Below are 18,989 nucleotides of genomic sequence, written 5' to 3'. Positions count from 1 at the left end.
AAGCTCCACCCCCTCCTCCCCGCATTTTAAAGCTTTTAAAGGGGTGGCAGGGGGCGGCGCCAAGGAGTTAAATACCAGAAGCACAATTATTTGATATAAAATTGATTAGTAGAAAAAACATCAAAAGGCTGAGGAAATATATATATTGATATTTATTTGTTCTTTCCAGTAATCACTCCTATATTAAATGATTTACCTTTTCTTCTTCCGGTAATTAACACTTTATCTGGATATATTATGACTCCTTGTTCTTGACACAGTGAGCCTCATCAGCGCACATCAGTAAAAGAGAAAAATTACATTTGCAATTTTTTTTAACAAAAAAAAAAAAAAAAAAGTTATTTTTTTCAAAAATTTCGGCCCTTTTTTGTTTTTTTAGAAAAACATAAATAACCCAATGTGCGACAGCACTGAAAGCTGAGAATTGGTCTGGGCAGAAAGGGGATGAAAATACTAAGTAGGCACGTGGTTAGAAGCTTGCTGCAAGCTCTGCAAATGCTTTGTGAATGCTTGGTGTACACACAGCTCTTATACAAACTGAAACCCGTGTGAAACAGACCTTCATCATTTTCCAAATTATGTATATTTACTTGTCCAGTTTTTGAAGTCTTTCTGGCCTCACCCTTCTTTTTTTTTTTTTACAAATTTGCTTGTTGCCACAATTTATATCCAACTGTCAACTTACCAGCACGTCTCTAGATGGTTGGAGGAAAGTAGAGCACCTGCAGTGAACAATAAAAAGAAAAAACTCCATGCAGGGTTCCTGTCCTGGTGGGATACAAGCTTTCTTGATCCAAAGGGTCAGAACAAAGCCACACCTGGATCCTCCTGCACTGATATATTTTAACCAACACCCAAGCTTGTGGAGGTAGAGCTCCTAAGCCCAAATGTTGGGTGAAGTACATCACAATGGGGTGATCTAGGCAGGGCTTTGTCCTGATGATCTGGCTCAATAATGTTTAATGAAAATGCTGGGTATACGTTGTGTACAGGTTTCCTCTGTAACGCATATAGTAAGCTTGGACGCGCTCCTGATGAATACCGGCACCCACAATGTCAGAGATGAAATGCAGTGGCTTGCAGTAGTATTGTCCTTTTGTTTCATCGTTAAGTCACCAAGATTTTGGATTTCAAGAAACTGGAGTCACCAAGATTTTGGATTTCAAGAAACTGGAGTCACCAAGATTTTGGATTTCAAGAAACTGAAGTCACCAAGATTTTGGATTTCAAGAAACTGAAGTCAAACAGATCATGCAAGGCTTTGGTGTGTGGATATGAATGTGCCTCTTGACATAAGTATCGGGTACATTAGAGAAGAAGGAAGGTAAGCAATGGTAAAACTGAGGCAGATGCAGTTCAGTAGAGTCTGAATTCTTTGGTCCTCCACAAATGTTCGCAGCCTCAGGATATACTCTCCATATTGGTAAGGCAATAACATTGCACAGGCCAGGTAAACAAGTTTGTGTGGTTCAAACGCAAACCATTAAAAATGCATCAGTAAAGCAAATCTGGTGTCTGTGTCCCGGGCGCATCTTGTGTTGAAGGAGGTGTCCACGTTATACAACAGTTAAGCCATGATACTTGAATGAAGGAGAGAAAAGTGATGTTAGATATTATATGCAAATTGTCTCTTGCCAAGTGAAATTTATAGCACATCAACTGTGTTCTTTAAATAGATTTTTGAGCTTTTAAATAAGGGTTGTATGTGTTACAGTTTATCTTAACCCAGGAAAACTAGAACTATTGAAGCTCAGCATTCCTTAGATGTGGTGGCTGCATCAGTTGTCTTTTTTTCCTCTTTATCTGGGCTGGATGAACCTGCCAGTGCCACACATCCTGTCCTTGGGTGACAACACTCACTGTACTGTATATATGGAAGAGCAACGTAGTCACCGGACGACAGTACTACAGAACACTTCTATTAGATTCTTCTATTACACAAAGGGGGAGGGGTTTTTCTGTAGAACAGAGAGAGCATACCGAACAGAGGATAAAAAGAGACTTTCATTGTTCAGGTTTACATGCACATTAAATATACCAAAATGGGAGGATTTTTTTTAATGTCCAAATTATAATCTTTTTAATGATCCATAAACATATAAGCAGATGTGCCTATAACATAGAATAGCTGTGCTTGCAGCTCCTACAAAACATGTATGTGATGGCAAAGCCACCAACTTTCTAACTGACAATGGAATCGGTTTACTAAAACAGGAGAGTGCAAAGTCTGGTGCAGCTCTGCAAAGAAACCAATCCGCTTCCATGTTTTATTGTTAAAGCTTAAATCAACTATTTCCCACCCAGGCCAATTCTACATGTAAAAATCTGTATTTCTTTTTTCTTAGAAAATTGCTCATAATCCCAAACATTATAAATGTTTTTTAGCCCCTAGAGAATAAAATGGTGGTCATTGCAATTTATGTCACATGGTATTTGCACAACACCATTTGTTTGGTGGAAAAAATACATTTTAATGAATTTTAATGCAAAAAAAAAGAAAAAACCACCATAACCCATTTTTTTTGTAAGATATAACAAAATGATGTTACGCCGAATAAATAGATACCTCACATATCACGCTTTGAAATTGTGCATGCTCTTGGAATGGCGGCAAGCGATGGTACTTTCAACTGGTAATCTGTAAAAGTGTTTAAAACGTCGCCTATGGAGATTTTTGAGTTGCAGGAGAGGTCTAGCACTAGAATTATTGCTCTTGCTAGAACGTTTGCTGCGATACCTCACGTGTGGTGCAAACACAGTTTACATTACATATGCGGACATGCCCTACGTATTCATTCGCTTCTGTGTGCGATGTAGGGGCTCGGAAATCTTATATATTTTTTTTTTCTACATTGTCCCTTTAATTTCTTTTTTTTTTTTTTTGTTATTACTATCACAAGAAATGTAAACATCCCTTGTGAAAGAAATATGGCATGACAGGTCCTCTTTATGGAGACATCTAGGGTCTATAAGACCCCAGATATCTCCTCTACCCTGGAAGGCATGAGATAAAAAAAAATGTATCTCCGGTTTCTAGAAAAAAAGGCAGTTTACATCTACCAGAGACGGAAGTGACGTCATGATGTCACTTCTGGTTCTGGCAGATGCCTCCCCTGCCTGTAAAGCCCCGTACACATGCAACGATTATCGGCTGACCGATCGTCCGTCTTTTGTCCAGAGTTGTGTTTTGTTGGTTGGAATGTGCCTAGACTGCACACAAATTTTCTCTTCCAACAAAATTCTACTTCAGAAGTGATGTCATGTGTTGGTTTGCTTTCTTTGTGTTCTTTCTTCACTGAGGATGCCTAGTCTTGCTCATTAGATTTTTCCCTGTCGAAATCTGTACTGACTGCACGAAAATCGGTCGTTATGTTGACGGCCAACAAAAATTTTATAGTCTGCACACCAGATTTTTTTCGGCCGAAAAGTCGGAGTTGGTTGTCGGAAGCATCATACTAACAAGCCGAAAATCAGCAGATCGGACGTTGGCCAAAAATTCCCTGCCAATTTTCGACGTGTGTGTACGAGACTTAAAAAGAATCCAGCGGAAAACCAGCCACTCGGATTGCTTTTAAAGTATAGGGAAGTGGTAGCTGAAAAAAAAAAAAGCTATCTGGATGATGCCTACATCCAGATTTAGTCACTTCAAGTCCATTATGTCATATGACGTCATGCTGGCAGAAGGTGGTTAAACAAGCTGACATTAGAAGCTGATTGGCTACCATGCACATTTGCACCAGATTTCTCACTCTCCAGTTTTAGTTAATCAACCTAAGTGGGCTCCCACGGTACTATAGAAAAAGCTGAATAGAAATGTAGATTGTGGTATCTACAATTACACTTCCATCAGACAAGCTAATATGTAATAATGCAGCACAATGGATGTGCTTTATTTATATCAGACAGCAAAGAGTGGTTTAATGAGGAGTTCACTGGAATTCTGACAAATAAATAGGCATTTTCCTGTACTTACATCAAATTTAAAGGGATAAAACCCAGGGCTATGTGCGTATATTACATAGATGTACGGATTTTTCTTTCTTTTTTTTAGGAAAACTGGAAATTCTATTTGGCACTGTTGTCAACTAAATACTGCAGTTGACTGCGGACGTACTGATAAGAAACTGACTGGGGAATTGAGAGCCCTCTGTATTATTCCATCCCTCTGCAGAGGAGATTTGTTTTTTGTTGGGGTATAATGGGAGGGGGGATACTTACATAGGTGGTAAGGTCAAATAAAGCCTGTCCATCCTGTGGTGTGTGTGAGTTTATGTCAATATTAAATCCCATATCCCTGCATGTTGTGATCATTAAAATGCCCATCTAATAGTTCTTTTTAAAACTATCAACACTCCCTGCGGATACCACTGCTTGTGGAAGGGAGTTTCACATCCTTACCGCTCTCACAGTAAAGAACCCTCTATGCAGTTTAAGGTTAAACCCCTTTTCTCTTCCAATTGTAATGAATGGTGGTCAGTGATTGCAGCGCTGCTTTAAGATGATTGTGCAAATATGCTTAAATTCATGTGATCAATAAAAAAATAAAATTCAAACAATTCATAAAAAATTCATATAAAGTGCTTCATTAAAATATAAATGTCCATATAACAATCCTCCCGAAATAATAAGGTGCTTGGGTGCTTGATCCGTGCTGTATGCGGGGTTGCCACCTTTGGTTATCTACTTACCACCAAGTGGTTAATAGCAGGCACGAAATGTTGTTAGACTTTGCACACAGCTTCTCCGGTGTATATGGGAAAATTGTTGCTGTAAAGATCCTCAGATGCCGTGATATATCCCGAGTATCCTCAACATCCCTTAACAACTTCCAGGATTTGTTGCAGAATATCATAAATACGATGTACCGTATTTTCCGGCGTAAAAGACGACTGGGCGTGTTAGACGACCCCCCTAATTTTCATCTACCGGTAACACTTATACTTAGGTTACCTTAGAGATATTATACTCGGCGTATAAGACAACCCCCCATTTTTGGGGGATTTTTTTGAGGTTCAAAAGTAGTCTTATACGCCAGAAAATACAGTAGTCTCCTTTGAAAAGACATTCTTTACAAAAGGCTGGCAGCTGGCGGTGTTGTGCCGATATCGGTTTCCCCTTGGTTTTCGGATGTGATCGGAACTCCAGCCCTCCCAGCTCTGCCTCTCCAGCCGATGTACTGCACGGGCTTCGACTCGCATTGCATTGGAAGCCTTAGTGGAAGTCTCGTACTCGCGGAGCGATGTAAATGCGAGTCGATGCAATGCGAGTCGATGCCCGTGCAGTACATCGGCTGGAGAGGCAGAGCTGGGAGGGCTGGAGTTCCGATCACATCCGAAACCAAGGGGAAATCGATATCGGCACAACACCGCCAGCTGCCAGCCTTTTGTAAAGAATTAGTCTTTTCAATGGAGACTACATCGTATTTATGATATTCTGCAACAAATCCTAGAAGTTGTTAATGTGTTTTCTTTTATGAGGATACTCGGGATATATCACGGCATCTGAGGATCTTTACAGCAACAATTTTCCCATATACACCGGAGAAGCTGTGTGCAAAGTCTAACAACATTTCATGCCTGCTATTAACCACTTGGTGGTAAGTAGATAACCAAAGGGGGCAACCCCGCATACAGCACGGATCAAGCACCCAAGCACCTTATTATTTCGGGAGGATTGTTATATGGACATTTATATTTTAATGAAGCACTTTATATGAATTTATATGAATTTTTTATGAATTGTTTGAATTTTATTTTTTTTATTGATCACATGAATTTAAGCATATTTGCACAATCATCTTAAAGCAGCGCTGCAATCACTGACCAACATTCATAAAAGAGCACCAGCACTTTTCACTGCAGCTAGCAGTTTAAATTACTATTTTTTGCACTAAACTTAAGCACTTTAACCACAAGGATCACATACACCATAAGCGCGAGGTCCCACAGTCCCATAATTGTAATGAATGGCCTTGTGTCTTTTTAAACTCACTCCCACTGAAAAGTTTCCTGCTAGAGTCACCAATAAAGGATTTGTATACCACCATCATGTCTCCTCTCCAAGGAGAATCGGTTTAATGCTTGTAGTCTTTCCTCATAACTAAGGTCCTCTAGTCCCTTTATTACTGATATGCCAATCTCTTGGTTTTATCCCACGAGTCAAGGTCCACCTATCACACAGCATCCTTCTCTTCATTGTGGAGAAAATGAAGGAGTGTTTTCCTGTAAGATTTGGGATTCTCAACATTTCACTGAAAAGACTGAAATCACCCACAGACAACAGAAGCTGAGTAACAAGGTAACTTAATAATAGGTATATTTTCAATTTTTTTTTATTTTTTGCAGGATTGGGTGCAGCTGTTTAGGGTGAGGTATGACTTTCCCCACTGCCATTACTGTGGTTGCATTTGTTTTCTTTTTTTTCTCCCCCCCCCCAACCCTGTTTTCACCTGGTGATCTGGCCAGTAACACAGCTCCTGTATTGAGTGCCTCCACTCTGGATGAAGGAGCACAGGTGTGCCCTGTTGGACAGCAACATTGTCAGTTTTGGGGGGTGGGCATGTTCGATGGATTAGCAGATTGGGATAAATTTACAAATTCACACTGCAGTTTTTTCTCTTTTTTAGAGAAAGGGTTTTACATGTAAGCACCCTTGTCAGTGTTTGTCTAAACCCTCTAAAAGTGTAGGAGAGCTTGTGTTCTTGAAAAATAACAGACTTTTAGCAGGATCACCTGGTAAAAATAAAGGAAAGAGTCTTAGCCTTTCAAAGGTTAAACACAACTTTTGCTTTAGATATGAATTCTGGTAATCTACAAAACCACCACAAGGTGGCAGCAAATACCTGAATAAATGTTAAACTGCTGGTCTAAGGAAAGAGAAATAAATAATAGGAACATGGAAGGCATTGCATGTGACACCAGATCATGAAGACGCAGAACAGACGGAATAACGCAGACATTGCTTATAGTTTAACTTTAATCTGGCATTGTGAAGAAATCAGTAGATGAAATACGGAAGTTGTGAATTCTGCACAGGATTGGAGTCTCCAGCACAGATTAGTGGCTAACAATACCGATATTAACCACATGAGCTCCAGCAGGTTTTACTCCAATTCATGACCAGGCCATTTTTGGCTATACAGGCACTGCATTACTTTGACCACTTGCCGACCACCTAGTAGTACGTTTACTACAGCAGGCCAGGTTTATTGCATAAAATCACCTACCTGTAATGTGTGCAATAGCCTCTAGAAGGCACCGTCGCACCGCTGGAGGCACGATCGCGCTGTGATTGGGTAACAGGGATGTCAATCAAAGGGTCCCGCAGACCCGATGTCACCTGGCCACCCACGATTATTCCCTATAGAGGGAGAATAGCGATTTGCCTTTATAAACAAGGCAGATCGCCATTCTGACAGGGAAGAAGATGGAGATGTTGGGTTTCTGCTAAGCATGAAAACTGATCTCTGTCTTCATCCAGTCAGACCATCCCCCACACAGCAAGCATCAGCTAGGAGCACATTTAACCCTTTGATCACCCCTGATGTTAACTCCTTCCCTGCCAGTGTCATTAGTACAGTAACAGAGCATATTTTAGCACTGATCATTGCAAGAATGTCACCGGTTCCCAGAAAAGTGTCAAGTGTGTCAGTTAGGTGTCTGATTTGTCTGCCACAATGTCGCAGTCCCGCCTGCATTACTAATAAAAAAATAAAAACAATTATTTCCCATACCAACAGGTGTGCCAAAGCTTCCTCCAATTGATTAAGTCAGATTGTGACATCATCCTCCCACCTCTCCGCCTTGGCCAGTCAGAGAAAGCTTTGTATTCCTTCAGAGAATACAAAGCAGCACTCAGCCTACCTAGATTTTGTTTAGAGTGTGGAAAGGGAAGTCCCCATCTCATTGCCAGGACACAGCCCTGTATACATAAGCTGAAGCTACATACAGTTCACAAGGCACACCTGTTTGTGTACAAAATGCTTGTTTGGGCCAGCTTGCAAAAACTTGTAGAGTCGAAGACCATGTGAATGGACACAACAACTTTTAAAGTCTAAGTTGAAGTTTCTATTAAATTTAAATACGGTAGTTTGTTTGGGCCAAGCTGGCCCAAATGGACCATTTCCATAAAAAAGCTATTCTGCAGCTGTCAGTGCTGTATTATACTGTAGTCACATCAGCTTCATATAGTATGCAGTGTGGAGTTCTAGCAGCAGCACAGGTAGCTTCTCGGCTGCTGCAACAAAACAGAATCAGGCTGAGAGCTTCTCAGCCATTCACAGGAAGCCTTGTATTCACTGATAAAAATACAAAGCTTCCTCTGAATGGCTGACAACAGAAGTCCCTGTACTGCTGATGGAGAACAGCGCTGCATACCATGTGCAGCTATTGTTACTACAGTATATTAAAGCACCACCTGCGGCAAAATAGCTTGTGTAGCACAACCCCATCCTGCACAGCCAGGCACACCAAATGTCCAGTCACTCCAGAGTCAGAGAAAAGTTTGTGACTTTGTTTTCGTTTTATTGAGGGATATAAAGTGGATAGGGGTGGGAGATTATGGGATGCCCACTTGACTTCAAACAAACTTCAGGGACAACTCTTTCTATTTACAGTCTTATTTACATTCCTCTTCTTCACTCCATCACACACTTGCTTGCAGAACTCCGCTATGTCGGCAGGGACTCGCAGCCCCTAGATTTGGAGAACAGATAGGGTGTCACAGTTCACCCTTTCCCAGTACTTCCTCTCTGTGGTCACTGCTCCCCGAACATCCTCATTAGGCCCAAGCAGCAGCCCCTTTCACTGGCCCTCTAGACTGACACTCACCAGCCCACCCAGCTGACTCTCAGGGGATCTCCCAGACGTGCCAACCTGCTCCTCCTGTCCTCACCTTGCTCCCGTGCCTCCAGGAAAAGCTTCTCCTGTGTGTTTTGGGGGATCCTTCCAGCACCTGAGCCCCAGGCCCCAAGTCAACCCCCACCAGGCTAGGGGGCACCCTCAAGGGCCACCAACAGCCTCCTCAGCACTCCATCTTCAGCCCCCCGCTGGCACGACTCATGCTTATTTAGGAGTAGAACCTGCCCCCTGCCAGCGCATTTGCTGGAGATTGTCCGAGACTCTCAAATACACATGACAGCCCCTCCTGGCTTTCACCCACTGGGTCTAGAACATTCTCCAATGTTCTAGAGAACAAGGGGAGGCACCAGAAGAGCTGTCAGGAAAAGACATCCAGCCACCCTGAGTCACTGATCCCTGACCCATATTCACAACCCAGGCCTGGCTCTCAGTTAAGCCAATTTGCCTACACTAACAAACCTATTTACACTAGCACACTAGTAGAGTGTGCTACACTTGGTTACAAAAATATAGTTATGCCTCGTTTCCACTGAGCGGTACGCAATGTTTGCCATTTCCATTGTCAAAAGTTGTGAATGGTACCCTAATTCCGAACCGTACCACTTTTTGGTACCCTTTTGTTCGGGTTCCTAGCACATTGGTACCGTACCAACAGGGTGGAGCTATACTGTTGAGGTACTATTGAGCTGAGGTACTGTTGGCGGTGGAAACGCCAGCCTGATCAAGGTGTATCGAACCGTACCGCTTAGTGGAAACGAGGCATTTGTGTGCCAACTCGGTCCAAACTAAAGCGAAAGGAAAAATGGACTTAAGCTTTTTGGCGCAGCACCATTCACTTTGCCCATTGCTCCAAAAATGCGCCAAAGTACCTCATGTAACTTTTTGTGGAGCAGACTGGTGAGTTTTTTTTAATACTGCATTTTTGGGTGTTATTTCGCACAACAAAATACCCCTTTCTTGTGTGTGTGTGTGTGTGTGTGTGTGTGTGTTTAGCTATGAACAGGGCCTCAAGCAGGTGTAATCCTAATTTGGCTGCAAAGGTGGTAAATATACAGCAATGTAGATAACAGACAAAATGGCCACTGTGCTGTGTAAATGAAAGAGGCCAGGTCTGCTATTACAGCTCATGAACTAAACAAGCAAGACCGAATAGAACTCTAATCTCATGTGATAGCCGAACACACACCATTTTATTTATATTTAAATGGAAAAGTCAACAAAAACTTAGTCAGCAAATAACAAAAGGAAAGCTCTCCAGAGCTGCCATTGATTACTTGTGTTTTATTTGAAGAAAACTGTGACTGAACAACCCCCTCCCTCCTCTGTAATTAAAGTGAGCCTTGTGTTGTCAGGAGATAAGAGGCAGGTTTGTGTATACTGCACTTTCTGCCAGTGACAGGACAGGCCGCTGGAAATGGAAGAGCAGGAGTTTGGGGCCTGAATTGATGAAGAAAGCCTCTGCCCTCTAAGAAGGTGGAAGTAGCCATTTTACCACATAAAAGGCAGCCATTTTGTTAGGTGAACTGATCGATAATATGGTGAAGCAGGATGAGACGTCACCATAGCTCAAGATGGCTGCCCTCTGGTCCTTAGCACAAGTCATTTTCAAGCGTTCTCTTCAGGGAGAATCAAACTGAATAATATGTTGAATATTAACCACTTCCTGACCACCCACTGCCTTTTTACTACGGCAGGGTGGCTCTGCTGTGCAAACCTAAGTAGATCTATGTCAGTCGCGCGCGGAAAGCTAGGGGGCGGTACACCCGCCCCCACTCATCAGCGGGGAAGCGGATGCATGGGTCAGGTGGCTCTGATTGCCGCCTAACACCAACAATCAATCCCAGCTGAGAGAGGACAGTCGGCTGTTGTAAACAAAGCTGACCGTTCTTCTCCCTGGGATGATCATAGGGCTCATGTGATCCTGCTATATAGGATTATGGGTCTCTATGGTAATCTCAGAAGCCACGCCCCCCCCCCCCCCACAGTTAGAATCACTCCCCTAGGGTCACATTTAACCCCTTGATTAACCCCTTCCCTGCCAGTGTCATTATTACAGTAACAGTGCCTATTTTTAGCACTGATTACTGTAGTAATGACACTGGTACCCCCAAAAGTGTCAAAAATGTCAGTTAGGGGTCCGATGTATCCGCCGCAATGTCGCAGTCCAGCAAAAAAAAAAAAAAAAAAACCGCAGGCCGCCACCATTACTAGTAAAAAAAATAAATAAAAATGACGAATCTTTCCCGTAGTTAGTAGATAACTTTTGCGCAAACCAATCAAAATACGCTTATTACATATTTTTGTAGAAAACAGAGTTGGCCTAAAAATGTTAAAATTTTTTAAAAATTTTTTTTTGAGAATGTCATATAGCAGAATGTGAAAAATAATTTTTTCTCAAAATTGTCGCTCTTTTTTTGTTTATTGCGCAAAAAATAAAGAATCACAGAGGTGATCAAATACTGCCAAAATAAAGCTCTATTTGTGGGGAAAAAAAAGGACGTACATTTTATTTGGGTACAGCGTCGCACAAGCGTGCAATTGTCCCTTAAAGTAACGCAGTGCCGAATCGCAAAATAGGGCCTGGTCATTAAGAGGGCAAATCCTTCCGGTCTTAAGATGGTTATTGAACAGGCCATGTCTGGGTTTTGTTTGTGGAGATGCCGCCTAAGAGCGATACTTTGAAGTATCACTCTATTCTTGTAAATGCATTATTATAAGATGAGTGACCTCGGATTAGAGAAAAAAAAAATAAAACTTTGCACCAACTTGCAGGGAAATCAGTTGGGCACTCTGCTGTGCAGATACCAGATATACACAGATTAGCCATAACATTATGACCACCCACTGAATATGGAGGTTTTTTTTTTTTGCCAGCAAAACAGCTCTGATCCATCACAGCATAGACTTCAAAGTAACATCTACATGAATGGAAGGACCCAAGTTTTCCCAGGAGAACATTGTCCAAAGCATCCCACAGCCTCCACCAGATTGTCTTCTTCCCATACTGCATCCTGGTGCCATCTCTTCCCCAGATAAGTAATGTCCATGTACCCAGCCATCCACATGATGTAACAGAAACCGCCATTCATCAGACCAGGCCACCTTCTTCCATTGCTCTGTGGTCCTGTTCTGATGCTTAACTACTTCAGCTTCCGGAAGCTTTTACCCCCCTTAATGACTAGGACATTTTTTGCGATTCAGCACTGCGTTACTTTAACAAAAAATTGCGCTGTCGTTCGACACTGCACCCAAATACAATTGGTGTCTTTTTTCCCCACAAATAGAGATTTATTTTGGTGGTATATGATCTCCATGGTTTTTAGATTTTGCGCTATAAACAAAAAAAGCGACAAAGTTGGGAAAAAAAAAAAAAAAACACAATATTTTTTACTTTCTGCTATAAAACATTCCCAATAAAAAAAATTAAAAAAATCAAAATTGCTTTATCATTTTAGGCCAATTTGTATTCTGCTACATACTTTTGGTACAAAAAAAAAAAAATCCCAAAAAGCGTATTTTAATTGGTTTGCGCAAAAGTTACAGCATTTACAAACTACGGTATAGATTTTTTTTTTTTTTTTATTAGCAATGGCGGCGATCAGCAATTTTTAGCGGGACTGCGACATTGCGGCGGACAGATCGGACCCCTGACTGACATTTTTGGGACCAGTGACATTACTATAGTAATCAGTGCTAAATAATATGCACTGTTACTATATAAATGGCACTGGCAGGGAAGGGGTTAACACTGGGGATGATCAAAGGGGTTAATGTATGCCTAATAATGCTTACTGACTGTGGGGGGGATGGGTTCTGTGACATGCACAGATAGATCGGGGTTTCAGCTCAGCTGAAACTCATAATCTCGCTCCGCCTGTCTGACAGAAGAGCCGTCTGCTTTGTTTACATAAGCAGGCGGGTCTTCCGTCAGTTTCTCTGACGATTCTCCCACGGCCCGCCAAGACCGCGTGCACAAAATCACGTACATCTACGTGATTTTCAGCAGCCGAGCCGCCCTGCCACAGTATATCTGGTGTGGGGCAGTCGGTGACTGGTTAAATGCCCACTGTAGGCACTTTTGGCTGTGGACACGGGTCAGCATTGTCACCCTAACCGGTCTGCAGCCCATACACAAAAAACTGTTTTGACACCTTTAGATCGGGGCTAACATTTGCTTTTTCAGCAATTTGAGCTACAGTAGCTCTTCTATTGAATCAGATTACATGCGCCAACCTTTCCTTTCCACCTGCATCAGCGAGCCTTGGCCACCTACCTGTCACCAGTTTCCATCCTTTGACTACTTTTGGTAGATCCTGACCACTGCAGGCCAAAAACATCCCACAAGAGCTGCAGTTTTGAAGATACTATGACCTTGTTACATAGTAGTTGAGGTTGAATAAAGACAATAGTCCATCCAGTTCAACCTGTGTAGGTGTGTGTGGCTGTAATCATCTCACATAGCCCTGAATGTTCTGATCTTTGAGATGTACGTCCAATAGTCTTTTGAAAGCCACCATACTACCCGCAGAAACCACCTCTTGTGGTAGAGAATTCCACAATCTTGTAGCCCTAACAGTAAAGAACCCCCCACGTTGCCTGAGGTTAAAACGCTTCTCCTCGAATCGCATTGTATGCCCTCGAGTCCTCATGCAATCCCTTCGACTGAACAGCTTTTTTTCTAAGCTGAGATCCCCATTGAGATATTTATAAATTGCCATCATGTCCCCCCTCAGGAGTCTCTTCTCCAGGGAGAATAAATCAAGCGATTGCAGACGCTCTTCATAATTAAGGTCCTCCAATCCCCTAATTAGTTTAGTTGCCCTTCTCTGGACTCTCTCCAGCTCCAACACATCCCTCCTGAGGACTGGCGACCAGAACTGGACAGAATACTGCAGATGCGGTCGGACCAGAGTTTTATAAAGTGGAAGGATTATAGTTTTATCTCTGGAATACATCCCTTTCTTTATGCATGCTAATATTCTGCTGGCTTTGGCAGCTGCCGCTTGACATTGCATGCTATTGCCTAATCTATCATCATCAACCAAGACTCCCAGATCTTTCTCCATTTTTGATTCCCCCAAGGGTTCCCCTCCTAAGGGCTCTTTCACACGGGCGGTCCGATCAGATCCGCCTGTCAGTTTTTTAGGCGGATCTGATCGGATCCTCCATGCAGCTCTATGGGGCAGCGGAGACACCTCCGCTGACACCCGCATCCGATCCTGTGCTGAAATCTGGACGGATGGAAACCCTATTTTTCCATCCGTTCAGTAATCGGAGCGGAGCGGATCTGATGAGAGCGGACAAGCGGTCCGCTCTCATCCGATCCCCCATAGAGGGCAGCGGGTGCTGAGACACCTCCCTCTCCGCTCTGCAAGCAGAGACGGAGCTGTCATCCGCCCGGCTCAGCGGGGATCGCGGATCGATCCCCGCTGAGCAACACGGATCCGCCTGCGGAGGCGGACCGTGTGAAAGAGCCCTAACGTGTATTGTGCTTTTAGGTTTTTAAAAAACCTTACACTTCTCCACATTAAACCTCATTTGCCATGTCGTTGCCCACTCCGTTATTTTGTCCAGGTTATTCTGTAGGACAGTGGTCCTCAACCCTGGTCCTCAGGGCCCACTAACAGGCCAAGTTTGCAAGATAACTGAAATACATCCCAGGTGATATCATTTGCTGCTCAGTGATTGCAGTACTCTAGTCTGCATCTCCCCAAGGTAATACTTGGGTAATACCTAAATCTGGCCTGTTAGTGGGCCCTGAGTTGAGGACCACTGCTGTAGGATATCTGCTTCATGCTGTGCAGTTATTGCTCTGCCCAATTTTGTGTCATCTGCAAAAACTGATATAGAACTATTGATCCCATCCTCAATGCTGTTTATGAATAAATTGAACAAGGTTGGTCCCAGGACTTAGCCTTGGGGGGACCCCGCTTACCACCTCATACCAGTCTGAGTATGCACTGTTTATTACCACCCTTTGGACACGCCCTTTTAGCCAGTTCCGTATCCAAGAGCAAACCCTGCTGTCGATGCCTGCAGACCTTATTTTATAACTTGAGCGCTTGTAGGGAACTGTATCAAACGCCTTAGCGAAATCCAAGTACACCACATCCACTGGTCTGCCCCTATCTAGCTCACAGCTCACCTCCTCGTAGAATGCTAAGAGATTGGTTTGACAAGAACGCCCATTTGTAAACCCGTGCTGGTTACTGCTGATGATGTTGTTGTCTTTTGCAAACTCTACGATATAGTCCCTTATCATCCCCTCCAGAAGTTTACATACTACTGATGTCAGACTGACAGGCCTAAAATTTCCCGGGACATGCCTCTGCCCTTTTTTGAATATCGGAATCACGTTAGCTTTCCTCCAATCCCCTGGTACCTCTCCTGTCCTAATACTGTCAGTAAAAGATCAGGAACAGTGGTCTAGATATAACCTTACTGAGTTCTTTGAGTACTCTCGGATGTACGCCATCCAGGCCTGGTGATTTGTTTGTGTTAAGTTTATCCAGCCTTTCCCTGATTTCACTCTCCGTTAGCCATAGTGGCAAGTCCTGTGTATTACTACTAACCATACCATCATGGTCATTGTACTCCTCCGTTTCCTGTGTAAAGACTGACGAGAAAAAAGCATTCAGCTTGGTTGTTTTTTCAGTGTCCTCTGTAACCATCCCCCCATCATCGCTAATTATGTGTGCAATATGCTCTGCCCTAGTTTTTTTGCTGTTGATATATTTAAAGAATTTCTTTGGTTTTTTTTTAACTATCCTCCGCTATTTGTCTCTCAAAGTTGATTTTAGCCATCTTGATTTCGTGTTTACTTTTCTTATTTGCCTCCTTGTATTGCTGGAAGGCCGATACTGTGCCCTCTGATTTATATTTCTTGAAGGCCAATTTTTTTCCCCTAATAAGTTTTTTAACGCTACGGTTTAGCCAGCCGGGTTTGGCTTTGTCTCTTCTAAATTTATTTCCCATAGGAATGCACTGCAAGATGCATTTGCTTAGTATGTTCCTAAAGCATTCCCATTTTTCCTCTGTGGTCAGTGTCTTCTAGCCATTATAATTTGGACCTGGTCAAATCCTTATCCATGCCCAACTTCAGGGACAACATGTTCACTTGCTGCCCAATATTTCTCACCCACTTTCAGGTGCCATTTTATCAAGATAATCAAGGTTATTCACTTTACCTGTCAGTCGTCAATGTTGTGGGTGATCAGTGTATAATGGAGTGGATAACGGTCATGCTTTGCACCAGAAACAATGTTAACCACTTCAGCCCCGGAAGGTTTTACCCCCTTTATGACCAGGCCATTTTTTGCAATACAGCACTGCGTTACTTTAACTGACAATTGCGCAGTCATGCAACTCTGTACCCAAAAAAAATTGATGTCCTTTTTTCCCACAAATAGAGATTTCTTTTGATGGTATTTGATCACCCCAGCAATTTATTTTTTTTGCGCGCTATAAACAAAAAAATAGCAACAATTATGAAAATAAAACAAAAAAAAACAAAAACAATTTTTTACTTTCTGCTATAAAACATATCCAATAAAAAAGAAAAAAAAAAGTAAAAAAATAAAATGTCATCAGTTTAGAGCAATATGTATTTACCTACATATTTTTGGCAAAAAAAAAAGTTCCAATAAGCTTATATTGATTGGGTTGCGCAAAAGTTATTGTGTCTACAAACTATGGGATATTTTATGGCATTTTTATTTCTTTACTAGTAATGGTTGCAATCAGCGATTTTTAGCGGGACTGCAGGCGGACAAATCAGACAGCTGACACTTTTTTGGGAACCAGTGACATTATTACAGTGATCAGTGCTAAAAATATGCATTGGTACTGTACTGACACTGGCTGGGAATGAGTTAACAGCAGGGGTGATCAAAGGGTTAAGTGTGCTCCTAGCTGGTGCTTGCTAGCTGTGGGGGGGGGATGGTCTGACTGGATGAAGACAGATCGTTGTTCCTGCTTAACAGAAACACAAGATGTCCATCTTCTTTCCTGTCAGAACGGCGATCTTCCTTGTTTACATTTCGCTGTTCTGCCTCTCCAGGGAACGATCGCGGACCCGTTGATTGACATCCCCGTTAGCCAATCACAGCACGATCTCGCCTCTGGCAGTAGATTGGCGCCATCTAGTGGCTATTGCACAAAAGGCCTTATAGGCACGTGATTTTGCGCAATAGAGCCAACCTGCCGCAGCAAATGTACGTTAGGCGGTCGGCAAGTGGATAAAGTGACACTAAGGCTAGGTTCACACTTGTGTGGGTGATTGCCACTACAGGATCGCACCTGCTCCCATGCCCACAGAGAAAAATGCACTGCCACTCAGGAGATGCGAAGTGGTACCATTAATCCTAATGGCACCCCCACGCACTGGGAACCGCACTGAGCATTATCTTAAAAAAAAAAAGTTTCCCTGCCTTTTCAGTTCATACAGCAGCCCTTTACAATGAATGGGCTGCTGTGCACAAAATATGCAGCTGTGGGGAAACCACGTATGTGAACTACTCCTAAACCATATTCTTATTCTCCAAAAATAGTCCATAAACATTTAGAGCTTAGTATTATAAAAGCAGGAAAGAAAATGAGCAATTTTTGTTTACAGTAACACTAGTTCAGATCACACCAATGCATTGCGTAAATGCACGATATCGCGCATCACTGCGCAGTTGGTTGTCGTGCCAATCATTCAAAAAGGCACCGGACAGGTCACCTCCACTGCTAAAATATTTACCCTTCCATGTTTGGCTGTCAGTGCCCTGTAATGTACCTTGTACTCCTGAGTATAGGGGAACATTCATTCCCAATGGCACCCCAATGAACATGAATAGTAACCGCTAAAGGGCCGAGCTGCAGCTCTACACGTGCCTTGCTTCAGGTTGTTCTTTCTGGTGTTGGCAGGCAATTCAAAATAAATTGGCCTCTAATGCATGTAGGGTAACACACCACAACACTATAGTGTAAAGGGAGTCTAAAGTAACACAAAATACCTAGTGCTTCGGGCTATGGGAGCATGTGACCGCCTCCCATGTTGCAGTACTTGGGTCTACTGGCCAATGCCAGGCCCAAACCACCATCATATGATGGAAGGTGTGTTATTGCTCCAACAGCAATTATGCAGATGGTGACTGATGAGGAAGGAGCCGCTGGGCATCACAGGATTGCTGAGGAAGGAACAGCTGGGCATCACAGGTTTGATGAGGAAGGAGCAGCTGGGCATCACAGGATTGAAGAATATCAGTGGGTCAAGAGCTCTATGGAAAGACACTGCCAATCTGCCCTAGACAGGTAGGTCAGTGTCACTTTAAGGATATGGTGTTGACTGATTTTTTACCACTTGTGAAGAGGAAATCAATATGTAACCCTGAACTCCTGTGCAAAACTGTCTATGAAAGTTTATTGTTCCCTCAAGGTATACAGCCCGGAAAACACCATGGGAAACCCCCTGCTACAAGCTGTACGCTCTTCAGCTTTGAGCAAGCATTTAAAAAGAACTTGTACTTTGCCCATTCAGGGCGAGGTAACATTTTGACAGGTTGCCTCCTCTGCTGAAACCTCTACCCTTTCAGGTTAAAAGGTATTGTCTGTACTCACTGAAAATGTTCTTAGATATGTGTTTGGTTGCAGTTTTCTTCTATTTACAGGCTAAGGACTGGTAAGCTGCAATATACAACACTTCTGATCTTGGGTTTAGTCGTCCATTAACCAGTTTTCAGTTACCCACTACAGCTTGATTGTGCGCACTCCCATGACCAGCTGTTCCATGCAACACCCCCACATTTTAAAGGAAGGCATCTACAATAAGAACGCCTACACTCATATTTGGAACAGTAACTGGCGTCCCAAGAATGCCAGATTAGAGGCAAAAATGGGGACTTCATGAGTTGTAGGAATTGGGCAATATAGTTATGTCTACAAATCCACAGTTCTGTGCAGCCAAGATAAGACCGGATTAAAAACACAGCTGTCAATTTCGATTGGGATGTAGCCTTAGGGCCTCATGTACAATGAGCTTAAAAAATGCCACTCTGCAGACATTGACTTTTTTTCCAGCATGTAAACGCACACACATGCGTTTACAGGCATATTAGAGGAGCAACATTTAGACAGTGAAAAAAAATA

At 42.7% G+C, this 18,989-nt stretch overlaps 1 protein-coding gene across 1 annotated transcript in view; it reads right to left on the bottom strand.

Moving 5' to 3' along the window:
- Positions 1-1,211: 1,211 nt before the first annotated feature.
- CXADR (CXADR cell adhesion molecule) overlaps positions 1,212-18,989 on the bottom strand; it is an 88,817-nt gene continuing 71,039 nt past the window's right edge. The window contains exon 8 of the mRNA XM_082245667.1: positions 1,212-1,580. Within this exon, the coding sequence (XP_082101793.1) occupies positions 1,557-1,580 (24 nt within the window). The 3' untranslated portion in view covers positions 1,212-1,556. The remainder of the gene's footprint in view (positions 1,581-18,989) is intronic.

This window comes from Pelophylax lessonae (assembly GCF_965119305.1).
Source record: "Pelophylax lessonae genome assembly, chromosome: 2".
Taxonomy (NCBI): Eukaryota; Metazoa; Chordata; class Amphibia; order Anura; family Ranidae; genus Pelophylax; species Pelophylax lessonae.
This window is presented reverse-complemented; position numbering and strand designations above follow the sequence as displayed.